This window comes from Columba livia, chromosome 17, assembly GCF_036013475.1.
Source record: "Columba livia isolate bColLiv1 breed racing homer chromosome 17, bColLiv1.pat.W.v2, whole genome shotgun sequence".
NCBI classification, from domain to species: Eukaryota; Metazoa; Chordata; class Aves; order Columbiformes; family Columbidae; genus Columba; species Columba livia.
Genome location: NC_088618.1, coordinates 9875126 through 9902013, shown reverse-complemented (window position 1 = coordinate 9902013; position 26888 = coordinate 9875126). Strand labels below are relative to the sequence as shown.

Here is a 26888-nt window from a genome sequence, read left to right as displayed (position 1 = left end):
CTCATGCCGCCTCCAACAGCCCCACAGCCCCCTCAGCCTCGCTCTATCGTACACACACTCGCTGTCCCCCGCTGGTCCGGGCACGCCGCGCCTCTCCCCTCACACCGCGGCTCTGAGGCGGCGGCCGCACAGGGGGCGCTGCGGCGCCTTCGGCCAGGTCAGCGCGCGCGCCGCGGGCTCTTTCCCGCCCGTGGCCAGGCGCGTGCCCGACGCTTCTCGCGAGCGCTGCGCCTCGCTCCCGCGAGAGGCCGCCGTGCGCCTGCGCGCTGCCGGGCCGGAGCGTGGCCGCTGCTGTGGTGGCTGAGGCCGGGACCCGCTGCCGAGATGAGCGGGACGCTGGCCAAGATCGCGGAGATCGAGGCTGAGGTAGCGGTCTCCCCGGTCGGGCTGGCCGCGGGGCTCGGGGGCGGCCGCGGTGCCGCTCCGTGAGGGGGTGACAGGGCCCGGCCGGCGCCGGTGGGGTCGTGAGGCGGCGCGCGGGAGCGGGGGGGCGGTGCGGCCCGGCAGAGCCGTTCCCGGTACCGAGCCCCGGTTCTGTGCGGCCCGGCAGAGCCGCTCCCGGTACCGAGCCCCGGTTCTGTGCGGCCCGGCAGAGCCGCTCCCGGTACCGAGCCCCGGTTCTGTGCGGCCCGGCAGAGCCGCTCCCGGTACCGAGCCCCGGTTCCGTGCTGTTGCAGATGGCCCGCACGCAGAAGAACAAGGCCACGGCTCACCACCTGGGGCTGCTCAAGGCCCGCCTGGCCAAGCTGCGCCGGGAGCTCATCACCCCCAAGGGAGGCGGCGGCGGCGGCCCCGGGGAAGGTGCGTTGTTCTGCGGGAGCTGCGGGAAGGCTCCGGCCGCTCCTCGGTGCTGAAGTGCGGGGTGTGTGACGGAAATCGGTGTAATGGGAGTGGCTCTTGTCCGCTTAAATCCTGTCGGACTGTCTGCTGAATAAATCGGAGCAGCCACCGTCTCTCCCTCTTGTCCTTCCCGGTACGGGACCTTGTAGCCGTGGTTTGTGGCCCTTTCTAGGGCTTTGGGGCGGAGCCCTTGTCGAATCGTAAATGAAAGGACTTATGCATTTTGCGTAATATAAGCTTGTATATGCAGAAGTCTTAGGGGATTTACATGACGAAGCATCTTGTAGGAGGCACCTATTTCTATATAGAAAGGTGTGAGTTGTGTAGATAACAGGGCTTAAAGGGAATGCTTCACCTGCTCTCAGGTCATGTACAGCCCACTGGGAAGCCTTGCTGCCTGCACTTCATTGCCGGGTGTGTGCCATAGAGTTGCACAAAGTGGTGCAAGGCAATGCTGATTGTGAACTCTCTGTTTCATACTCAGATCCTCCTTGTAGGGAAGCTTACTTGGCTTTCACTCAGCCAAAATTGAAAGTAATGGCAGGACTGCTGTCCAGAACCTTAGAAGATAGCTAATATTGATCTTTAAACAAATACTTGTGCTCTTTATTTGCAGGTTTTGATGTTGCAAAGACAGGTGATGCCCGAATTGGGTTTGTTGGTTTTCCATCAGTGGGGAAATCTACTCTTCTAAGTAATCTTGCTGGTGTATACTCTGAAGTGGCAGCATATGAATTCACTACCCTAACTACCGTGCCTGGAGTCATTAGGTATAAAGGAGCAAAGATACAGGTGAGATCTTTTTGTATCTGTGGGGACAAGATTGTACATTCAGATGCAGTGGTGTTACAGTTGCATGGTCTAGGGTGACATTAGCAGGTAGAAGTGACATTTAGAAGTGCTTGAGAGTATCATAGAATACATTGGAAATACACATGTAAAATACGGTGGAAATGTTTCCATGAGGTACTAACTTACCCTGCTTTTCACTTTGCTCTGGGGAGAAGTGCCTGTGGTAGTTCTCATATTTTGTATGAGATGATCTGTTCCATTGTACCAGTGCGGCTCTAGGGATAATACAATATATAAGAATCAAAGGGGAAACAATTTTGCCATATTCTAGCAGGGTCAGTTGGTTTAGGAGAAAGGTAAAAGTAGGATTTATTTTCTCCATGAAGAAAAATATTTTTCTTATGAGTTACTTTCTTTATTTTTTTCTTTTTTACAAATAGCTACTTGATCTCCCAGGAATTATTGAAGGTGCCAAGGACGGTAAAGGCAGAGGGCGGCAAGTCATTGCAGGTGAGCATATTAGGGCTGGAGGCAGCATCCTGTCACTGTTAGTACAGCTCTTTACCTAGCTTATTGTCATCATTCTGGGGTCTGAATGCAGTCAGGAAGGAAGATTTTTCCAACTTCCTTGATTCTTATAACATGTAAGGATCTGTCTATCAGTGATGCTTGGTCAGCACTACAAACTTCAGTCTTATACTGGAGTTTAAAAATTAGCAATGTATTGGCCTTCAGGGCTTTAACATTGTCATTAGTCCACCGAGCCATATTTTGTATTGTTTTGTCTCTGATTATGTGAGTGGACTTTTTTGAGGGATTATTTTCTTTTTCCAATTCGTAGTTGCTCGAACCTGTAATCTTATTCTGATTGTTCTGGATGTGCTGAAACCCCTCGGTCACAAGAAAATAATTGAGAATGAACTGGAGGGATTTGGAATTCGTCTGAACAGTAAGCCCCCCAATATCGGCTTTAAAAAAAAGGATAAAGGAGGCATTAACCTTACAGCCACAGTAAGTTGGAAGTTTTCTTTAACCAAAATAAGAGAGCTGAGAGTTCCAGGGCTTGCAACCTGGACTACTCCTAATTTTCCATTTACCACTGAATCTTTAAAAATGTAGAAATAGCCAGGGATACCAAAAATCAGAACTCTGCTCTGGAATCTGGGTATCTAACATGTAGGTGTCTGGGCGCGGAACTAGTAGATCTCCAGGTTTGTATTGCAACTCATTCTAGGTTGATGGGAAACATGACTTTTGAAATGCCTGATTGCAGCCATCAGTGGCATTAATATAAATAAAACTGTCATGATTTAAATATTTTTTCTCTCTCCTCAGGATAACGATGGTAAAATCATAGTCAAGTCCAATAACTTAACAATGCAGCTATTGTTTTTAGTAACCTATATGCAGCGATTGCTAGGTGATAGCATTGTTAATTGTAATACTTGATTTGACTATAAACTCTTCCATTCCTTAATACTGTATCTACGTTCAGTGTCCTCAGAGTGAGCTGGATACTGAAACAGTGAAGAGCATCTTAGCAGAGTATAAAATTCACAATGCCGATGTCACACTGCGCAGTGACGCCACTGCTGATGACCTGATTGACGTTGTTGAAGGGAACAGGTACTGTTGGGGCCCTGGGTTTGGCATATTTGTCATTTATATTCCAGAGAAAAGAATAATCTCTGAGGTTTGCTCCCCGCAGAAGCTAAACTAGCAAATCAACAAGTGCTGTTTAGCACTTTACTGTCCCTTTAAAAAATGCAGCTTTTTGTGAAGGTAGCAGTATGTCGCTGCTAGGCTGCTGTAACGGTGTTTCCTTCTCTCTGCAGGGTTTACATCCCATGCATTTACGTCCTAAATAAAATTGACCAGATTTCCATTGAGGAACTAGATATTATTTACAAAGTCCCCCACTGTGTACCAATATCTGCTCATCATCGCTGGAACTTTGATGATCTGCTGGAGAAAATTTGGGACTACTTGAAGCTAGTACGAATGTGAGTCTTAGTTGCTGCCTTCTGTGGAGTTAAGTGTAGGGCTGAGACTGAAGAATGATGAATGAATGATGGCAGTGTGAATGACCTATGAAATGACATGATGGGTTGAAAAAGCAGGTACTGACTGACTGTTCCATCTGCGTTACAGCTACACCAAACCTAAAGGGCAGCTCCCAGACTACACCTCTCCTGTGGTACTACCCTACTGCAAGACCACAGTGGAGGATTTTTGCATGAAGATCCACAAAAATCTCATTAAAGACTTTAAATAGTAAGTACTATTGTAAGAGAATAATTTGTAGAAAATAGAAAATAATCTGCCTCCTGATTTATTCTTTCATTCTCTTGTAAACTAGAAGGGAAAATAGGCTTTGATTTTTAGTTGTTGAACGGAATAGGTCTGCCTCTGACAATTAAAACGACTATATTTGATGTTCTTATGCTCTTTCATGGACAAATTTCCTCTATGGGGAAAAAAGTTTTTCTTTATATTTGAAAGTCGGGCTAGATGCAGCATTATAGGCCATTGTCCTGTATGCACAAGTATTTTGGATGACTTCATCCTTTTGTTTTGATCTGCTTGTACTCTGGGTCACACAGACCACTTATCCAGGTACTTGCAGGAGGATAAAAATAGCTCTCAAGCACTACTTTCTCTATTAGCTTTGTGACAGAAATAGCTGTTGTTCTGCTGTTTACGTATTATACTTCTAAGCCTTTTGATGTTTTTTCTCCTTTCAGTGCACTGGTCTGGGGTTCATCAGTTAAACACAACCCTCAGAAAGTTGGTAAGGACCATACTCTTGAAGATGAGGATGTTATTCAGATTGTGAAGAAATAAAGTTGCTCTCACACTGTTTGTCACTGTGCCCAAGATTTGTCATTGCTTGTAAGTGGCAAAGAGCAGGCTGTTGCTATCAAATCTATAGCAAATAAGCATTGTTTTTTTATGGTAAAACTGGTGTTTCTGGCTAACTTGTACTGCAGTGTTCCATTCTGGCAGAGTTTACAGATGAGAAACTCACATTAAGGGACTTTCATAAGGGCAAAAAAAAAATCTTACAAGGAAGCTTTGCCTGGGATTATGTTCTGCTGAATGTACATGTCTTTCCAAATTGGGGAAAAAAAGTTCATACCAGGAATTATTTTGTTCTAAATTAGAACAAAACATGAAAAGTAGAGGCTGGAGAATTGTATCTTAGGAAACAAGGCTAGAGGACAGACAGTTCTAGCTCTGGCTGCCTTAATCTGTACTTGTTTGAATATTTCAAGGCTATTAATAGTCCTGCAGTTGGGGAAAAGATGGTGGGTTCTGCTCATGAACAGTCACTTTTTTAGTTATTTATACAAGTGGAAATACAGTAGAACACAAGCACCTAGTTTGTTAGTGACTGGAAGCTTTGAAGTTTTCTTAGAAGAACTTCCTGCTTAGAGAAGTCAAATTCATCACACAAGAGAAGCAGGCTGCTCCAAAAGCAGTGGTTCTAGTGCTTTTTAATAGAAATGAATAAAGTTAGAGCTGTTAACATAACATGAGCAAAAAGCTTATGGCACATCTCAGCCTCTAGCATTTGCTCTCCTGCTAGAAAGTAGGTGTTTACTTAAACGTATCAAAAATGCTCCCTCATGTTATTTTGCATATGAAAAAAGTGAAGTACAGTGTTTTCAGATACCCATTCAAGCACTAAATCCTTAGAACAGTGGTTACTACTCAGCTTTGTAAGAAACCATTTTCCATGATACTTTTTCTAAGCTTAGAAGTAGGTTCCTACATAAGTGAGCAGAACTCCTGCAGCTGGGCTGGGCGTAGCAGCCTGGATGGGAAGGGGGCAGAGCAGCAGCCACAAGTCCTGAACCTCTGCTGTTTCTTTAGAGCTGGTTTAGTTTTAAAAGTTCTTTCAGTACAGTGGAATCTCATTATGCTTAACCATGGCTGGACAAAAAACAAGTAAATGCAACAATTCTACTACATATCTTAAGTAAGGGCAGTTACCTTCAAAGCAGACCATTCCTCTCCCCCTCGTGGAATATATACTGAATTTTTTTTGCAGATTCAGCTCAAACTGTGGTTTTAGCTTACAAGAACAATGCTAAAAATTAATTGATATGCTGACAGTATAGTTTAGTTAAAGAGCAGTTGATACAGACAGCTGGTAGAATCAACTTTATTTACAGAATGTTACTGGGAAAGTGTCAAGTTAAAAAAAAGTATGAAAACAATCTTACAAGGACAAGCTGGTGATTGCATGTTTTACACAGATTGTTTTAGGAACAACCACTAAGAAGTATGGGTGACCCCCAACAGATTCCACATCGCAGATTTCAGCTTGCTATTTCTGTATAACATTGTCTCTGCTGGACTGAAACAAACCCACCACAGCATGCTGGCAATTGTTATAATACAGTCAAGTGATTTTTTTTCTGCTGCTGCTGGTTTTGCATTCAGTGAGACCCAAGAAAAAGCAAGTCCATGACAATTCTGGTTTTGCTTTCACCTTTTTTAAAAGCACAATGGCCTAAGCTAGATAGACATGACAGCAGTACTAGACTCAACGCAAGTGAGAAAGTGAAGTGAGGACCATGCAGTAGAAAGATGGAAGAGAACACGTAACTGTTCAGGGAAGTGAAACAGGCTTAAAAGGAACATAGTATTTTAAAACCAAATATACACAGCAAGATCACAAAATTACCCCATCCTCCCCCTTTCAAGCTGCAGAACAAGACTCCAAAGGCAGGTTTCACAGTAACTGCATCAGTAGACGTACGCTAAAGAGTTCTTGGGACTCCCTTCTCTCAGTAGAACGGAAAGCAGTATAGAACATACCACAGCTATGACTGCGGAGTTGAAGGGTGAGGATTTAAAGGCTCCATTTTGATGACCTTTAGTGACTGGTTTGAAAGATTAAAACAAGGGAAATCTTGCAGCTAAACAAGGACCAGCACCAGCCCTCTTGAACTACAACCAGCAGGTACCTATAGTCTCTGCTTATGGCAGACTGAAGATCTGGCTTTATCATTCATGTACCAGGTCCCATCCTCAAGGCTGTTTGAAGACTAAACTATTCTCTCATTTGGTGGCAGAGTCATACACAGAAGGAAACAGACCTTTGTTATACAGACAGCAAGACGTGGGCTTTTGACTTTGACACTTTAGCTACACTGAGTGCACAGTATGTGACAGAAGAATGTGAGAGGGAGACCTAGAGGAGATGAGCAAGAAAAGGCAAAGCAACATTATCCTGTTCACTCACACTTAGGATATGCAACTTTAATCTTAAAGTCCCACACATACAATGGAGAAAGATCCAAACCATAGGCACAACTAAAGCTCAACTGTTGTCAGCTACTCTTATGTACAGCTGTATAGATTCAAAAAGGCTATTCTATGTGTATATATACAAAAGATTGTTTATACACAAGTCTGTACACAAGGGTCTATACATTTAGTTTTCTGCAGGAGGAACCCATAGCTGCTACCTCTACACTAGAGAATATCAGCACTTCATTCACATATCTTACAAAAACAAAAAATAGACACTTCCAGGATTAAACTGGCTTTGTCTTGCATCTAAATTTCTTCAGGCTTCACTATTCAAGCCATAATGGATCCTTTAGTCTTGATGCAGACATGAGACCAGGACAGGTGCCATGTGCTTTAGTCTCTCAAAAAGAAATTCTTGCACAGAGTGCTAAAAATAAAAGCCCCAAAAAACAAACAGAGGTGAAGTCCTGACTATGGACATTTTTATCCAGTCTAAAGAATCACAAGTGTCCCACCCAGCGGTCACTGTTCACTGCCGGTATTCCAGTTCATCTACACTGATGACTTTGGATGGCATGGAAGGGAGAGGCTGCTGCAAGACATCTGAACCAAACCATTTTGCAAGGCCGATGGGAGAGCCACTTCTCTGGCTGGGGCGATGGTCGAGCGGTGTGTGCCCGTGAGATAATCCAGTCCGAGGCAGCACATTCTGAGGGCTTGTCTGTGCACCAGCAGGTGATCCCTGTGCTCCAGTGCCTGCAAAATGTAAAGCTGTTAGAGACCAAGTAATACGTTCACTGGCCACCAAGATCTGCCCCAAGGCAACCACCTGATAAGGCAGGAGTGCCAAGTGTAGCTTTTACTCTAGTAGCCCCAGGAAATCCAGACCCTGCGTTTATTCACTCATTAGTACTTCCATTAATGGCCTGACACTGCCAGTTCTAGACACAATATCATGCAGGTTTTAACTGGAATACCAGCATCAAATAGCATTTTATTTAAGATAGATGGGTGACCTCTGAGCCAGCAAGGACAGAAAGACCACACCTGTATTGCAAGGGGCAGATCTGTCAATAGCAACATATCCTGAAACTGAATGCTTCACTTAAGACTGTCTTCTGGTACAAGAGCCTGGCCAAAACTGCTCTGATACCCACACAAAATTAGTGATGAATGAATATTTAAATTGCCAAAGTAGCTTCCTGTTAGACCAGTATATTGAAACAGGCCAACAAGTCTAATACCTGGCTAGACAGTGTTCTAAAACTCACACTCTTGTTTTAATTGTTAGCCTACCTGATCGTTGTAGCTGCTGCTGCATCATCGCAAGCTGCAAAGGTGTCCCAGAGCGTGGGTTTAAGATGTGATGGCTGGCTGTTGGTAGTGGATAAAAGGGTTGGCCAAGGATGGGAGCAGATATTCCCTGCAAGTGAGACAGATCCACTCCAGGAGGAAGCATTCCTGTTGAACAAGAGGGAGGAAACTTCATACCTCATAAGCATAAGGTACTTAAAGCAAAACACTTCTATATTTAGATGGGTTGGAATTTATTGCCTCATTTTAAAGGTAAGTTTTGATGTAATAAGCATTACCAGTAATGAGTACTACTTTGTGCTGTTCCTAACACAAAGTCAGTCTTACAGAGAACATGCATTAACTTACAGGAAAAAAGAAGTATGGATTACCTGCTTGCAGTAGAGGAAGATGCTGTGGATGAACCCCCTGTGCCAGCATTCTCTGGACCAATCCTGGATGCAGTTGATGAGCAGGTCGCACAATGGGTACATGGGGAACAAGGGGTACTTGATGAACAGGACGAAGAAAAGGGCTTCCTGGCACTGGGGAGGCCATTGTAGGAGTCTTTCTACCAGTTGACTTAGGCCTGTAGTCTTGCTCTTTGGTGCAACGATTTGCTTGGGTAAGAGGTGTGGAACATGTGGAGCGTTGCAGTGCAGGTAGTTTGGTACCTAAGGTGGGCAAAGTTTCTTGATCTGCATTCTCCACAGAACTAGACAGTAGGTTATCTGTAGCTAGAATTGAATACAGCTATTATCGTCCACAGCTAGATTACACTAATGAAAATTAAAGCTAATAACTGGATTTGATACCCAGATTCCAGGACTAGTTGAACTTTAGTCATATATTTAATAGTAAGCATCTGTTTGTCCTGGATGCTCTTGGCCAAATTATTTCAAAACATTAATGAGGAATATGTTCCACTGAAATCCCTTGACAATAAGCTTAAATTAGGTCAGAATCAGTAACTCCACCTTTAATTCTTATTTTTTCCCCTCTTTCTTAGAGATTTTGAACTAGTAGCATGGATGAGTCAGTCCCAAATGAGACAGGAGGTATAAAATCTTGTCTAGGGAGAATCCTTTAACTGGGAGTTGGAGCAGTGCCAGTAATCTAGCCTTAAGTGGTTTTTCAGTTTAGATGTGTCTGGGGGTTATCAGCAACCTTCTATATCTGACATCTGCTTAGCAAGATTTGGAACACTAAAACACCTCAAGAATCTACTTCCACTGACCATCTAGATCAGTTAGACATGGTCTAAAATATCGTAATCTGCTACCAGATGAGGTAACAGCAATAGTTGGGAGTGCTAAAAGGAAAAAAGTCAACTGTATAACAGGAACAGCAAGCTACCTCTGCAGTTACCAGTGCTCAAGTGCAATGTCATGGCAATTAGGCAGGTTAGTTTTACTGGGTCAGGCAATTGGTATCAAGCATTTCCTTTTAATAGCCACTTACATCAGTCAGGGTGACAAAATGCTTCCTTGATCTGCTACATTTTAAAGAGCTTAATTGGTCTCAGCTTTGTTCAGTTAAGGTGTCTCGAGAGGGCTATAAGTTGCTTGTATTCAATTACTGGTGTAGAGAGAGACGGAAGTGTTATTGTTAATATGCTTGTCCATCAAGACCAGTTGCAAAGAAACAGTCCAGGCCTCTTAAGTGTCACTATTGCTCACAAACTGACAGGTAAGGGAAAAAAATGGATTTAAACCCAGCACTGCTGGAAGACTGCACTTGGAAGTGTATCCCCTCCATAGCTCTAACCCTTCCTCTTATTACAGGCTGATTTCTACACCCTCCTCTTTTCCACAAATCAGGAATGTCTAAAGTTAGCTTGGGCATATTATGTATTGAAGCTCTTTGATTCTATTTCAAATCTCATTCATGTGTTTTAATTTAAAGCCATTACAATACCTTCATTTGGCCTCTGATTTTCATCTTTCCCATCACTGACTTTCATTTTCCCAGAAACTGGCTCCTCTTTGCTTTTTTCCTTGCTCTCATACATCTTGCGAATCACCGAGGTAGGTGTAAAGGAAGGAGACAGCTGCAGAGAACACAGTGAGATGCAATGCCTTACTCAGTGCTCATTAGCTAGGCCTCTTAGTTGTGGGTGGACACCAATTCTAGCATATCCTTTCCCTTTAATGCTCTTTCAAATCAGCCATGGCTTCACCTCATTACATAGATTTAATCTATAGTTTAAGCACTTCTCTTGAGCTTTTGCAGAAGTCTGATACCTCTAAAACCTGCAGATACTCTCAAAGTGTACCTTAACAGGCTTGATCTGTATTTTAAATTACAGCTGTTTCACCTTTGCTGTTGGTTCAGAACAGGAACTCAACAGGAGTTCCTACAGAGCTGCCTTATCTGTATTAACTCAGGCCTGATGGATCTGAACAAAACTAGTGGTCAGAAAAAACTGAATGTCATCACTTTGGAAGACAGCCAAGTATGAAGTGTAATTCACTCTTGTAACATGCCATCACGGTTATAATGTGAATATGATTAACTCCTCTATGGCCTCCCTTTCTCCCACTGATTACAATCACTATAACCTAGTTACTGCTGACTCTTACAGATTTCCTGCAGTCATAATACATCAGGTACTGACCATGCTAGTAATTGATGCTGCAGGGGCTGGAGAAGACGCATTCCCTCTGTGTCCTGGCGCAGGTGATTTAGTCATTCGTTGCTGCCTGTTAACAGACAGGAGGTTAGTGAGAAGCAGCTCTACTCTCGGCAAGGAAAGGGAGGCAGGATTGCCAAGAACCAGTAAAAGCTTGAGTCACTGTACTAATCTCCAGTGAAAACACATTAAGAAAATCAGCTGGCAGTCACTCACCTGTTTCTGTAGCCATCTCTGCTTTTGTCCATTTGTGGTTTGCCAAAGCCATGCTGATAGAAATTCGCTGCCTGTATGGCTAAGTCGTGTGGTAATGTTAGTCCCTCTAATGCAGCTTGTTGTATTTCCAGGGGACTCATCTAAAGTAGAGTTGAATAGAAAAAAAAAACATGTACTCATTCAAAGCTTGTATTTGGCCTATGAAGATTTCCTGCTATAGCTACTATTGTCTTCAAAGTGTCTGCCACCCAACAGCCATCTGCTTCTTCACACACAGAAGTTTTAAAGGTATCTTGTACTTGAGGTACACTAAGATGGATCCAACTTCAATGAGGTTTTGAGACTGTGCTAAATTAGACTTGGTATCCTTACACCGAGTGAACTTAATTAAGCATAAACATCTGAATGTAATGTAAGTATGTGTTTCCACAAGTTAGCTCTAGACCACACAATATAAAAAGAGATTAACACACATTAAGCAAAAAATATTTAATCTAACCTGTGCAGTAACCGGACTCATGGGCTTCCTTACACCTGGAAATGGATCACCCAGCATTTGCTGAGAACCTTGTCCAAAACCTAAAGAACATTCAACAGTTGTATTTAAAAGGACCAAGTTTCTTTTAATATATACAATATGCATCCCAAAGTTAAAACAGTTCCACATGGAATTAAGGATTCCTTGTGAAGACTCCCAGCTCATCCCTTAAGTCTACACCAAGTTGCCCACCAAACGCCAGGAAGTTCTTATTGTTCTGTAACAAACTCAAGTAATAAAGAAGAACAACAATAACGCTGTTTTGCAACCAGTCTCACCAATGGGTGAAGATATTCTGTGGCGCAGGTAATCTGCAGAAGCAGCACGAGTTGGAAACACGGGTGGAATAGGAGGAGAAGGTGCTCTCTGCGTCAGTAAAGAGGCTGCAGGTTCCAAACCGCCTATCAGGCCACTAAGGACATTTGATGAAGCAGGTCTGGTAATGGGTGGACCAAGAAGTTCCTAAGAATAAGTAATGAAAGAATGTTCAGAATGTGATCGCTTTATACAAATGAGCTCATTTAACTGTGCTACAGGCTACACTATTTATAGCAAGTTAAAGAAACAAGGTGGACTTGTGCAACTAGACACACCAATTCTGGATTTCCCTTAGAATTAGGCACTTGGCCAGCTTTTTCTTTTTCAAGTTGTAATTATGGGAAACAGCACAACAGGACAAATTAAGTAAGCTGAACTAGTGAATAATTCTCTATCTATAGGGAGTCATGTCTGATTACGGATTCTTACAGTTGCCTTAAATGTCTGATTTTCAAGGTTTTTGTTTGTTTGTTTTTCTATTGGGGATATGCTTTTAAGCACTCCCTCCCCACCCAATTCCCCAGAAGTACCTGCAGAATATTCTTGGACAGAGGCTGGCCTGCCATCTCTGGAGGTGACATTAAGTGGCTCTCAAGGCTCTGCTAAGAACATGAAAATATTTTAAGTTAGATGTAGATACAAGCAGCAAACTTAAGAGCCAATTCACATTTATCCTGGTGACAGAAGTCATTTCACCTGTTCTGTTAGAGCCATGGTTTACACAACAGCCAAATAAAACTCTGGCAAAGTAAAGGGCTGAGCTGGCTCACAGATCTTCCCTAAGACAACACCCAGTGCTAATTGCAGGGAGGTAGTTCAATGTGCCTTACTCAAGTTTCACTGAGATATATTCATTTATATAATTGTGTAAAACTGGAGCCAAGTGGTCAAGTGAAACTGCACAAACTGAAAAGTGTTTGTGTATTAGAGGAATTACTTAATATATTCTTCAATTAAAAGCTACATGTCATTGTAAATGGATGGCAAGAAATGTAAGTCTCTATTTAAGCATGAAATCAATCTGCAAATTCTTCACAGGGCAAATTTACATTCTTCACTATCTTTTAGCAAAGCAGGATGAGGCTAAAAGTCCTTGGGTATAGCCTGGCAGGAAAACCAGATGCTTTGAACTCACTCAGTTGTTAGACGTGTTTGATGGTGCCAGCAGTAGTTATTGATAGTTTCTGGGTCACACAGACTCTTTAGGCAGTTAGCAGCAGGATGAAATTTCATACCACAATCTCTTCCAGTCTAAAGCTTAGTGTCATCTGTTGTTTAATATTAATCTTTCAGCTAACAAATATTCAGTTCAGTTTTACCTTAGTACAAATGATTTTAAAAAACAAGTTTAAGCTGTGCACAGACATACCTCTCTTAAAACCAGTCACTAAAACAAGACCTCTGAGCTCCAGGGAAGAGTTAGCTGTACCCATGCTACAAACATTTTAACGGAGATGTCTTTTAATAGCAGCACTGAGGCAGCGTTTAAACTAACACTGGCAAGTCTTCCAGAAAGAGTGGACTGATGTCTCTTATACAGACAGTACCTTTTCTACAAATAGCTTTGCTTTTAATAAAAAGAGACATGAGTTCAAAGTGTAGGAGAATCTTAGCCACTATAGCAGAAGATTCAGCCTTTTCATCATACAGGGTTGTGGGGTTTTTTTTTGCCAGTATTCATAGGCTTCAAGTCTAGATATTAATCAATCCTATTAGATATTCACATAGGTCCACTTTCAAGCTGGCAATTATTAGATTTCTCAGTTAATATTAAGAGTGCTGTGGTTTTCAGAAGCTTAACATGAAACCAACCCTCCAAACTGGAAAAAGCCTGACTTCTAGGGGGAAATTACCAAAGCACCTCCCTTACTTTCCCCTCCAAGTAACCATATTCTAAATATAAGCCTGTATTTAATACTGTGCTACCACATCCAGTCCTGGCTAACGTTAGAGGTGTCATGTAAGGGGTTTGCAGTTCATAACTCATGTCTTGCACAGTTCAGAAGAACCAGGTGTCTGCTACTTACGTTGACTTTGGGCTGGGAAGGCAGAGTCCCACTTGCTTTCATACTGCTGACCAGTTTGTTAAATGCAGTCATATCTCCATCTTTCTTGATCTGTCTGGAGCCAGCGACATTCAATGCTTCCTCCATTTGCTCAGCCATGAATGGAGTAGCAATTTTTCCCTCCTGTTCCACTTTCAGGCCTTTTAGCCCAGCTTCAACTTCTTCCACAGAAAGTACAACTCCTGAATGTGCTGAGAAATACAGGAGAAATTCTGGTAAACCATGGTTCTCTGTTTACAAGTGAGCCAATAATTCTTTGTGCAGGTGTTGAATAAGAGCTGCCTGAAAACAAGGACCAGCCAAAAACTTATCTTCCAATACTCACACCAGTGTCAAACCACACCTGACCTGTGTTTACACTGATATTCTAATCTCCGGATTAGAAATATTGCCACTTGCAACTACAGCCATGCAAGAGTCCACAAGAACCTGTTTAGGTTTCAACTGAGAATTTCTCACTAGCTTCCATTTATCCTGCAAGATGTGTCATTACTACATTTTATAACTTCACCTGCTTTTAATGGAGAATATTTCTCTAACAGCTGAGTTTGTTCTTTTTCAATTAGGAAGGTTCCATTTATCTTGTAGTCCAGGAGACCAGATGGTCTTACAGCCAGTATAAGCAATGTCAAATTGTCTGAAGCTATCCTAAGTAGAGATAATACATACCTGGGACATTTAGATACTTTGGAGACTCAGTTACACACTTAGTTTTGTGTGCATAAAGTTTGAAGTAGATTTTTTTGCTCAGAAATAAAGCCACTACAGAAAGATTTCACTGGCACAACCAGAGTAAGGTACAAGTGTTACTAGGCAGTACGTTTTCCCTGTGTATTTATATAAAAATATCTATCAGTGCCTGACATCAAGGCTAGACATGCTTTATAGTCCAGCTAACACACATCACAAGGTATGATACCATAAGAGAAAAGGAAGAAGAGACAGGAGCATGCGATGGGTTGCTGTAGCAGATGTTGGCCCAAAGAAATAAGATTGACTGGAAATTTGGGCAAGAAGGTGGAAAAAAAAGATGCAGACATGCAGTATGGAACATGGGAAAAAAAAATGATATTGGTGGAAAGGAATTGACCTGAAAGCTCCACAACACTTGAAGAACTGTACAGCATTTTATGGGAATACAGAACCCATATCAGGTACTTTTGAACAAGTGGAAACATCCCCACAACTTTTTTCCTTCATCCTTTGTTTGTGAGGATCAAAGTTTAGAAAGCTTTTAGTAGGAAAGTCAGAATAAGCAGAACACAGAAAAGACTTGCAGTTCTTTAAGTCAAATTAAGAAAAAGTTCTCCACATGTTAGCAAACATTCCCTACTTCCAGCCTGGATGCTTAAGAATATTTGCAATGCTTGGATGCCACCTCCCACAAATCAGAGTAGCATTACTTTTTGTTTGGTCCAGTTTACATGGCAATACATGCTGCTTGCCAAAGAGACACCAATTTGGAATGAGGCCTTGAGATTTCAAAGAACACATGCATTTGGTACCCTCTGTGCATGCTATGGGCCCAAACATGCAAATCCCTAATCTGGAGGTGCCCTGGGATGTAAGTTTGTAGCCAGCCCTGAACTCTGTTTAGAGCAGCTGCCACTAGCAAAAGTGAATTCCAACAGAGTAAGTTCCCTGGATTCTGTGATTGTAGCCAAGTCATCACAACCAAGACAAATCTCTTATGTTGTACCTCTATGTCAATTATTTACTTAATGCACTGAACACAGAGCACTGTGCTTCAAGCACTAGCAATGGTCCTGAGAAGTTCCAGTTTACCATATGCACTTAAAAAAAGTACATTCTCAAGCCACTGTTCATCTTTTTAGATACTGATGCTTAATGGATCAATGTGATCCATTACAGATGCTTACAAGAATGACTTACACTAAGTTTTTGGTAAAGCCAGAGTTTAAATGCTACATGGTTTCAGAGCTGACAGCACCAGCTTCCAATATCAAAAACTTAAGATAAAGGCCATAGACAAAGCTGGAAACTTGGATCAAGACTTGCATCATCTTAACTTCTGATTATTACTGGCCAGTAAAGCAGTCTGATAACCCTGATGTCATCCTGTGATCAGGATGAAAAGAATCAGTCATGATTGACAGAACTGAGATTTGCTGAATATTGGTTTTCATAAGTAAACCTATAATACTTCCTACTCCTGGACTTGACAGTTAAGGTTTCCAGAACACCAAGCCTCTTGCCTTGAGATACTGCATCACAAGAACTCAACAATATCTGATGAGGCACTTACTGCTCTCTCTAAGCTTTTCCTTGTTGGCTGAAAGACTTGAGAGAAGAGGTTTTAAGTCCACTTTGGCTTTCTGTAGCATTTCTAGGATGTCCACTTTGTTTTCAGAGTGGTCTTCCAATGGAATGGGAGCAAAGTAGTTTCCAGAGTTCTGGCCAGGGGAGAGAATGGCTTGTTCTAGACCTGAAACAGCAAAACCAGGAGCACTGCTACATCAGTTTACCAACCCAATGTCTCAAGATGAACATACACTGGTAACCAACTTCAATACGTCACTGAAAAGTTACGCCTCACACCCCTTGCCCAAGGATCAGCTGGAAAGTCATCAGAAGCATGACAAGAACATTCATAAAAAGTGAACTTACAGCTGCTTACTCTAAGAGCCTCCAAAAGAATGCCAAGTGCTTAAACCGCAGGAGAATTCACCATCCTAAAGCTTTATCTGCCATGTTCTTATTGAATGAGTAGGAAGGAATGTGGAAGGAGGTTATCTGACCCTGGACTGGCCTCTAATCTTACCTGCTAGCCTCTCCAGTTCCTCATGTGGTGTAGATCTCAAGCTGCTTGACCGACTTCCAGAACGACTCGGATTAGAAAACCACCTGCTGAACCTGCTGGCAGACACAGAACCTTCCCCCAGCACATCCTCTATCATCTAGATTAGAGGGGAAAAACAAAACAATCTTAGACAAGATCAGCAAGGTCTTTGAGAAGCTTTACCGTGCAACAAGATTCTTCTGCTACAGACAGCTAGACGCTGCTCCCAGAGTTTAGAAGCTTTGAACTGTTCTTTTTTTCCTTCCAATATAACAGTGTTTGTGTAGTCAGTTGGCATAACCCCAACATACATCTTTTATTTATACCAAATATTTGTTCAGAGTAAAACTAGAACTGAAGCAGCATATGAGAGCATCTAAAGACATTAACTACACTATTCTGCTGCTTTGAAGTGCATGTGTAAAAAAAAAAAGGCATTTGGCCACAAGAATTAGAACAAATTCTAACAACTGGTAATTCGGACAGCCAGCTGGCCCAAGGCTGGTCCCTGTCACTGTACAGAAGGAATGCTCCAAACCGTTGTATTTTTTGCAATCATGATTCGACCCAGTCCCAGCACTGGCCAAGGATAGTACATGGAACAAAGTGCAAGGACTCCCTAACTTGCGAGTGTCCCACAAGGGCTGGAGGAGAAGGGCGACTCGCTTGCACTTCACATGCTGAACCCCTTCTGGACTAAGAAGGAGGCTGCGTTCAAGTCAGAGTCTGTGTCATCAGCAAAGTACTGGCAGGTGGCACCGTGCCGCTCCAGGCAGCACTGAGGTCGCTCAGCACTACTTCAGAGAGCTGGTCTGTCAGTAGTCACTACAGTTTACTGACTGTTTACTCTTTTGCTAATCATGACAAATATTTAAAACAGGGCATTATAAAATTTAACTCAAGCTAAAGCTCTTGCTGTCTTCCAAGAGAGTATCCAGTTAAAAGCCTGCTCAATAGGCACAGATGCAGTTTCACCATGCAGCAAGCTTACTTTTAGACAAATGGAAAAACAGCTTTGTTCTGCCAGAAAAGCTGTTTTCTCCAAAACAAGAGGCACTCACACTAGTTACAACAGCAAAACCAAGATCGATTCAAACAATTAAAACCAAATGGATCAATACTAACATGTTAGAAGCATTAGGCAGTTATATCAGAAAATGTACAAATCTACTCTAACACTTGTCACAGACATATCACCAGTACAAAGAATATTACTATATACTCCAGCTACTCTGAAACTTGCTTTTGTCACAAATTGTAACATCTGCCACTGAAGTTTCATCAGCAGTTATGCTTAAAATCAGACTGTCAAATCTAAAGACACATCATTTACATCTTCTATAGGGAGAACAAACTCTCCACTATGTATTTGTCAAATTACTGCCACTGTATGATGAGCCATTTTTAATGCAAGCAGCTTTTCCATCCTAAACACTAGGTCAGGATTTTATTTTTTTTTAAAAAAACCAGTGTTTCTAAACTGTATATCATGTCTATTTCTTTGCTGTTAGAATACTTTTTTCTTAAACACATTTACCTTCCTACAACACTAAGGCCCTTTTACTCAAATTCTAGCTACTAACCAGTTATACCATCTAGAATAATCAAGAACAGCTGTTTGTCCTGGTAATGGAGGTCAGAATAGAAACATCAGCAGTTTATGAATTAGGCCCATGCTCAGTCAGTACAGTCTGGACCCACTTACCCCTTCTAGTGGTGAAGAGTATGCTAAGATACAGGCCAGTTAGGGCTTTCAGACTAAAGACAAACACAACCACCCACCATTACCTCTAAAGATCAGGTGTTCAAGAACTGCACACTACCAACTGATGCACCCAAACCCCCACCAAATCATGGCTAGTGGTAAATAAAAAAATCCACTATTGGAAGCAACTTATGGTACAAGCATCAGTCTTTTTCTTCATAGTCTTGTTACCAGCTCTGAGGTACCAGCAGCATCTCAAATATGACTTGGGCTACACGGAGTATCTACTAGTCCTACCAATAACATTGTTTAAACATGCCTGTGACTGAATTCATAGGCTATGTTTGTTTTCCAGCTCAGTAGTAATAGGTCTAAAGGATTCAAACCTGTAGACAGATGTCCTTTCAGCCACACTCCAGGCATTGATACCAACACAACTGTCTCAGAGACAGTGTTCACCAGGTGTCTCCAGGCTTACTGCCTCCCAGGAAGCTTGTGCAAAATGCCCAGTTACTGCAATTCCCAGGCTTAGCTGCAAAAAGCTATTTTCAGCTATACTAAATTTGTGGGGTGAATCTCCTCTGAACTATCTGTAATGCTTCCAAAGATGATACATCCAGGATGCTAATTTTGAGTTTCCAAGTAATGATCAAAAGAGCATAAAAACCAGTGAGCTACTTTGCCTCATACACCTTCTCTGTGTGAGCCAGTGATGGAGCAAATCCCAAGGAAAACAATTTTAAAAGCAACATCCTAACACTCCACAGCTAAATCTCTGCAAATTCCTCTTAGACTTACACACTGCATTAACAACTTCCACAAAGAAAGAAGTTCTAGATTTCACTGAGTGCAGCAGCAGCAAAAACGCTTCTCGGGAGCACAGCCAGCGTTAAACACTCACCGAAGCCAGGCCAGGAACACTTTTATCCAAGTTAAAGAACTCATTGAAGTCAAACTCTCCTGGAGCTGGTTCTTGTAAGACGGCTTCCCTAGGGACTTCCTGATCTGCTGGAGTTTCATTGGCAAGGGCAGCTTGCACTTCATCCTCTTCTGCCACTCCACCATTGCATTCTATCCCTTAAAAAGAAAATCAAGTGATTGCAGAGTCACTGAGCTTGACTGTTTCCTGCAGGAAGGGTGTCTCACAGCCAAGGCATTTGTCTGGGAATCTGAAGCACAAGACCAAAGCAATCCGGGCACCTATGTGATGTTTCATCAGTTACATTGTGCTGGCTGCAGTTGGCCACAACAGAAACTTGGACCCACTAGAACTCTAGGACAGAGCTTCAGTTCTCTAGTTCAGGCTACCTACTCCAAGCAAATCAGAATTGCCACTGAATCATGCATGAACAACAGCACCCTGATAACCCAGAAGCACACAGAATAGGTCACATGTTACATCACACCAAGCTTAATGCTGGTATAAGAAAAAATATTTCAAGTACCTCAGAGCATTAGCTTAGCTTAAACCAAGCCTTTAACTCTCAGCAGGATATACAAATGGACAAGATCCTTTCAACAGCCTACAAATTTCTGATATCATTCAACATCCATACAAGCCTCTCACTCTTGTCTTTTCAAAAAAATTGTATTTTATCACTTAAAGGTATCTGCAGTCTGAAAGATCAACCACGGGCCTTACACCTTGTGCTTCAGCATGACCAAGAGCTATACAAGTTTAAGATTGATTAACTACATTATTCTTTACACTTGCCTGGATCTATAACACACAGCTCTATATCCAGCAATATGCCATACTAGCAGACAAGCAAAGCTTGCCAAATTTGCCATTACCTTCTTTTAGTGAGGCTGTACGTCGTCTTGTACGTTTTCTCCCTTTGTGATCCTCCTCCAAAATTTTATCATCAAAGCCTGTGAGCTCAATGGTTTCAGACTGACTTGTAGGACCAGCAGAGAACCACTCAGGCTCCTCTTCAGTGTAGGAGTCATTCCTCCTTCGCTCCCCAAAGACCCGTTTGCTGTCACCAAACTCCCTCTGAAGTGGGATATTAAAAACATTAACCATTAAAAGCTGTTTCATTAAGATTCCTCCCTGACCTCCAAAGCAAATGACAACCTTTTCACACTAGGTTTTTTTGTTTGTTTTTGTGCTTGGTATTTGGCTTTTTGTTTTGATTTTTTTAAGGTTTACATGCACGCTCAGTAAGCTTTCACATTTCATCATCTCACAGCTGGATTTCAGTTTTATTACACTGAAGGCTACTGGTCTGCAAGTGCCTGTATGAACTTGGGTTTGTATCCAAGAGGCAGGCTAGCAGTTCCTCCTTTTTAAACACAAATACCTGAAAGCATGGAGAGCTTCCATCTGCTAAGGTTAAAGTCAACACTTGCTGACAACTGCTAGGTCAACAACTATGAATGGACGCTTAGAATTTTGAATATCTTGCTATTAAGTCTCCACAGGAGAGGCTTAAGCTAAACAGTATTAGATGCATCCCAGTTGAGCTCTCAGGATTGAAAACAAAGTTTTGAAGCACTGAGTGCTCACTCTTCAAAACATAAAGGTGCTTTAAGGAAAAAAAGCAGCCTGTTTGCACAGAACACTTAACTGCTATCTGCAGTTAACCTGCCCCTGTTGTTTTTAGTGCAAAATGTCCAAAAACTCTGATTTAAGGAAAAGAACAAACCCTGAAGCGTTTATCTTTGTAGTCCCTGTCCCGATCTCGGTCTCTCACATCTCTAGAATCACGTAAGTCTTTTTCGCCACCCCGGTGGTCTTTATCAAAGTTGCGAGAAGAGATAATTCTTCCACTGCCAATCCTACGGCCACCAATAACACGGACACCATCGTTCTCCTTTTCTAAGGGGCTCCCTGCTCGACGTGAGCTAATAGCTGCAGTTACGTGACAGCCACCTCCAAAGCTTCGCCTTTGGGGACTTAAGACTACATCCAAGTCATCTTCTTTCACTCGCTCTCTTGGATCTACAAGTCAAAGATCACACAAAAAGCATTTAATTTAATGTATTAGTCAATACAAGCTAGTTACCTGTATAATAATAGCCTTCTGATGCACAGCCAGCCTTGCTGCTATCCCAAAGCTTTTTGAAGTAAAACACTCATGATTTATTTCTGCAAAGCTAATCTAGCCAAGACCACCACAATAAAATAAGTTTACAGTTGGATATTGAGGAATCATTGCTGCCTCTGGGGAAGCACCTGCTTTCCCACTATAGATTTAAGTACTGTGTCTCAAATTGTCCCCTGCACTTGCATTATTACATATGTATTTACTATTATACCCTACTATTCTTGCTATGTAAGAACTGACTGCTACCTAAGTTTGTTCTTAGATACACTACCAGAATACTTATTTTATGCAGTCAGACAATTTTCAGAGAGACTTTTAGTCTCATTTGTGTCATCACAAAGGAAAGGTTTTGCCAACTGCCTATGTTCGGTTGAGCCTAGTGCTACAGGAATTAACTTACCCACTATCCTACGCATAAGAGAAGTCCGATCTGAATCCAGATCTTTTTTAAAGCTTTCCACTGGTGAAGTTCTTCCTGAACTCGGATACAAAGATGCATGCCACTTCTCTGGATCCCAGACACCATCGCTAGGAAAATAAAATTGCAGGTTTGTTTACTACTTGTAGACAAATAATTCACAGCACTGCTGCTGAAAACCTACAATTCATTGACTAGCAATCTGTAAAGTCAAACACACCTTTCATATCCAACTTATAAATCTTCACCTTAATATACTTTATTACCTTATATGCGGTGTTCTGGATCTGTTCTGTAACAGTAAGGAAGCTTAATATGCAGCATCGGCTTATAAAAGAGACAACATACAGACTAGTTGTCCCACTAGTTATTGCTGAAGTTTGCCTGGTACACAGAAAAATAGCTCAAGTAGATCAAATGCCACTGATCTTAAGCATTCAGAAAATTTTACTGCAATCTTGTACAATAAATTAATCTGAAAAGTAAAGATGGTGCTCTTCAGCAAGTTGACGAACACAAGCCAAGAACACCCTCACCTTCATTTTTACATGAGGTAGAGTAATCCAGCCAGCACATCAGCTTGTTGCAACACGATCTAGTCAGTCTCTGCTATACAGCCAGCTCTAGTCTTGGTAGTTTTTCCTGCCAGGCTGTAGGACTCGTGTGAAGTTATTTTCTGCTGGATCTCCTGTTGTAATCTTTGCTTACAGCACAAAACTCCCAGCTAGAGCATTAAGCCTTTCTTAGTAATTAGTACTTCTGAAAGCACTGTCACACACTGAGCTCCTGCATCAACTTAAGTGCACTTCTTCCCTAAGAATTTATTTTTGCAACTTTTATTCTGAAAGAACTATATATAGTTCTTGTATAATCAAGAAAATACCTGTCATATTTTTCAGAAAGACAAGAAGGTCTTTGCTTAGAGTAGGGACGCTCCTTAATATCCAGCAGTTCCTCCTAGAAAAAAAGGAAGAAATTAGATCCAGTTCTCACCCCAGCAAAATTCAAGTGACCCAAAAATATGTTTTCCAGATGCCTACTCAATTTAGTGCTTTAATTTGACAACCCAAGTTTCCTGATACGTTGTTTCATTTCCTGTGAAATACTGCAGTGAAAAGCTGACATTAGACAGTTCTTCTACCAGTGGCCACTGAGCAAACACTTACCTGAAGCACTAAGCCTTACTAGGTCAGGTTCAGCCCTTGTTAACACTTCAAAGGCTATTTATTATCATGCACATTTACCTATTCACTTCCCTGGACAATTCAACTTCCAAACAAGACTGACATGACTGATACTGGAGTTAGTAAGCTCCCAAGAAGGAATGAAAACTTCTATGTTCGATGCTATACAAGATTCAGCATTACCACAACAGCGTAGATCTGAAAATTCCAGACCAGCTTGCCATTTCTGACCACCACCAAATCCAACATATCCAAATGCATGTTAACAATTACCCGCTCTACCCAACACCAGATCAGAGCTGAACGATTACTTCAGTTTTCCCACTTTCTACCAGCTTTTAAATACAGGTCTTAGTTTACTATTGCACACCCCGAGCAGGTAGTTATTTGAGGCAGACTAGTAACCAATGCAGTTTGCCACATTTAAAAAGTGTTATTAACGGTGTGATCATCAGTGTTTTGGATCACTTGGCTGCAGTCAAGATACATATTTCTAATTAAACTTACTTCTCCCTAGATTACCTTTCTTCAATCTGCCTCACACCCAACTGTACTAAATCAATTCAGAACTGCAGAAATCAAGGGGCAGCTGGAGGATAAAGAGATCTGAGCAACAGGCACCACACATCAGCCACACTGAAGAAGGAATATCTTCACTTTTCTCTCAATAATACAATATCCTCTAAAGCTTTTACATCATTATCTCCATGTGATTAAAGTCAGTTCATTAGCTAAGTAAGCTTCATACTTGAAAGTTCTCCGATGGCAACTTGGTAGCTGGACAAAACCCTAATGTGTGCACAAACATCCAAGCATCACCTCGCGCTAGTCCTCAGCAAAAAGAGTTCCACTAAAGGGAGGGAGCCTGGCCCTGCTGCCCACAGCTTCCCAGAATAAACCCTGATCTACAAGGAGCATCAGAGCTGTAACACTATCATAGCCTGATGCAGATCTCACAAGTACTGACAGCTCTGTCCATCACCGGACTGGAAATGGGCTGCTTCGCTGGCCACGAGAGGGAGTCCACAGACCCTCAGTCAGATCCTATAGCAATTCCTCCACTGAAGTGAGGAAAATTTGAATTGTTTCTTGGCTTCTGCTCATTAGCTGTGCACCCTTGGAGCAACCGCTTCCAAAGAATTAGAGAAGACTCAGCTTGAACTACAACACACTCTCAAAATAGAGGAGATTAACTCTGCTACTTCCAGAGTGTGGGTTTGGGTTTTTTGTTCAATTCACAGACTAATGCTTTTAAGTGGGTGGGGGAAAAGTGTGTTTAGCTGTTAAACAGTGTTACTCAAACAGTTTAGAAGGATTCATACTACAAGCCAATTGTTTTCCTCCTCACAGTAAATGAATTTGAACTGTTAAAGGAAAACAGTCCCCTTTTCAAGTCAGCAGCACATCCTGAAACAGTGTTCCTCCCATCCCTAATTAGTAGGAAATTGGATAATGTGAAACGGCTTACAATGTTGATTACATGAGCACTTTAAACCAGCTATATTTAAGATGCTACTCGGAAAAAAAACAAAACACAAACAAAACCACCACATACACATGATGCAAGATATTTTAAATACAGATTGATTTCTGGCAGTTCTTGATATTAGACTCCTTGGAAACCAGCAGATAAACAAGACTAGATGTCTTGTGGCACCAGCCCTGCAACTTCATCCTGCCCAGAAACTACAGCTACTGAATTAACAAAACCTAAGCTACGAATGCATCCGTTTCAGTGCCCAGCTAGTGCCAGCACTAGCTGAGCACTGCCCAAAAAACCCAAACAGAATGTGAGGCTGCAGTCAGTTACCACTCTTGAGAGGAGCTGGGCAACACTGAACTGCTTCTCCAGCTGCAAAAGTTCAAAGACAGCTCCTCTCCTTCACATTATAGTTATTTGAAAAACAAGGTCTGAACAATAATATCCTTTGCCTTTTAGGAGGCTAAGCGCACATATTTTCCAAGCAGCTAGAGAAAAATCAGGAAGCCTTACTATTCCCATGTAAGTCTCACCAGTTCCGAGGTACTTCGTTTATTGTTGATGTCTAGTTAGAAATAACCTAGCCCTACTATCTCAACAGAACAGAGCCACAATGATAATCTTTTTTTCTTTTGAAAAACAACCTAGCTTCAGCTAACAGTTCAGAATTCCTCAAGTAAGATAACACACTCAGCAACAGCACATTGTCTCACCCTGTTCCACTCTTCAGGCCATTTGTTGTGAAGTATCTCAATAGATTTCCACAAAGCAATGACCACCTGTTCCCACAGCTTTCAGCAATGAGGAAATCAGCCACCATTACAGGCTCCTTCTAGAAGCCTATTTCAGCACAGGCACCAAAACCCCAAACAAGATTTGAACCTCGCACCCCACAATACATCAAACTCACTTAGTTCTGACAGAATCTTTATTTCCAAGCTATTTAGCTATGGTTCTTCCACTCCTGCATGTATTTGGGTATCACAGCTTAAAAAAGCACCTGTATTTCAACACTAAGCATTAGTTGGATTCATAAGCACTTAGGCTTCCAGCAGGCAAATGTGAGCAATTCTAATATTACAAAAGGCATCTTAATAAACACATTAAAGCTCCTGATAAGATCTGGTGTGCTATATATTCCAGGGAAGTGGCATCTACTGTAAGGAAACATTTTGGTCAACTCCTTAAAGAAACATTGTGGAAAGTACAACTAGAACTATGAAGTGCGAGCGCCTGAGCAATCTGGTAGAACAACATACTTCAGCCTCCACCATAACCTCCACAGCACATGCTGCGAGGTGCTCAGGTATTAAAATAAGGTGGTGGATACCAAAAATATATCACAGACAGAACTGCGCAGCTACATCACATTTAACAAATTGCTCATTTTATACCATCCTGCAAACCCCAATCCAGGCAAAGGCTTTTCAGCCTTCACTGCTGCCCTCCCACAGAACCTCTGCCTCCCACTCACTCCTGTGACCAGCAGCTCCGCACACAGCTTTTAGCAGAAAGGGGAGAGAGCGAACCTTTGTGTAACGATGTGGGTATTTCGTCGTAATTCTGTTCAGCTCCAGGAAAGCATCACCATTTTCAGTTTCTGTTATGCCTCCTCTTTTATCCATGATTGCTTCAAAGCCTTTGACCACGGACCTGATTAAAGCAAAACCGAGCCGTCAGACCGAGACAGACATTTCTAGCGGCTGCACTTTCCTTCCAGCCCAAGCCTAGTTCGTGCTTAGATGAAACAGATAAGGAACACATTCCCTAACAGCGACTTCTTTTTTTTCCCCTCCTACTTGTAGCTCCCCCGCTCCCGCCGCGCAGCTCTCACCGAAACGCTCCCCGCTCCCGCAGCCCGGCCAGACCCGATTCACGCCCGGAGCAGCCGCCCGGCTCCTCGGCGGCTCCAGCGCAACAAAGCTCCCCGTGGGCACGGCCGGACCGCGGTGCCGAGCGCCCTAACCCTCCCCTCCCCCCCGCGGGGCCCGGAGCCACACGCGTGGCGGCGGGGACAGCGCGGCCCAGGCCCCGACCCCGAAGCCGAAGGGCCGGCCGGCGGCGGGGCAGGTGACTCAGCGGATCCTCACCTGCTCGGCGGCCCCGCCGCCGCCACCCCGAACCCCGCGCCCCGGCAGCCGCACTCACCGCGCCGGCGGCGGGTCTCCCGACGGCGCTCCGCTTCGCTGAAGGCCTTACCGCCGCCTGCGGCGTTTCCTGCTCCCGGCCACCGGCCCCTGCCCGCCCCCCCGCCGGCGCCCAGCGCCGCGCTCGCCCCCTGACGCGCCCCC

The 26888-nt window shown here is 42.7% G+C and overlaps 2 protein-coding genes across 12 annotated transcripts; one reads left to right on the top strand and one right to left on the bottom strand.

The window, feature by feature from the left end:
* Window positions 1-187: 187 nt before the first annotated feature.
* DRG1 (developmentally regulated GTP binding protein 1) lies at window positions 188-4494 on the top strand. Its single transcript, XM_065033233.1, has 9 exons — window positions 188-366; window positions 678-801; window positions 1457-1632; window positions 2073-2142; window positions 2474-2643; window positions 3128-3258; window positions 3468-3635; window positions 3784-3906; window positions 4377-4494. Exons 1-9 carry the CDS (start codon window positions 325-327, stop codon window positions 4474-4476), a joined length of 1104 nt encoding a protein of 367 aa, XP_064889305.1. The 5' UTR covers window positions 188-324; the 3' UTR covers window positions 4477-4494.
* A 1290-nt stretch (window positions 4495-5784) lies between these two features.
* On the bottom strand, window positions 5785-26886 carry EIF4ENIF1 (eukaryotic translation initiation factor 4E nuclear import factor 1). Of its 11 annotated transcripts, none has more exons than XM_065033203.1 (19): window positions 26746-26885; window positions 26127-26250; window positions 22817-22890; window positions 21916-22043; window positions 21114-21409; window positions 20260-20461; window positions 19367-19542; window positions 16743-16878; window positions 16227-16406; window positions 13922-14151; window positions 12425-12496; window positions 11855-12038; window positions 11538-11617; window positions 11039-11178; window positions 10808-10892; window positions 10108-10240; window positions 8583-8927; window positions 8194-8358; window positions 5785-7653 (listed from the first exon to the last, which is right to left on the bottom strand). In XM_065033203.1, the coding sequence occupies exons 2-19, from the start codon at window positions 26220-26222 to the stop codon at window positions 7427-7429; spliced, it is 2949 nt and encodes a 982-aa protein (XP_064889275.1). In that variant the 5' UTR covers window positions 26223-26250; window positions 26746-26885; the 3' UTR covers window positions 5785-7426. The 11 variants fall into 11 exon arrangements, 10 of the variants coding, with proteins under 10 accessions (XP_064889275.1, XP_064889283.1, XP_064889276.1 ...); XM_065033211.1 differs by having other exon boundaries at window positions 8583-8645; XM_065033204.1 differs by having other exon boundaries at window positions 12425-12493.
* Window positions 26887-26888: the final 2 nt, after the last annotated feature.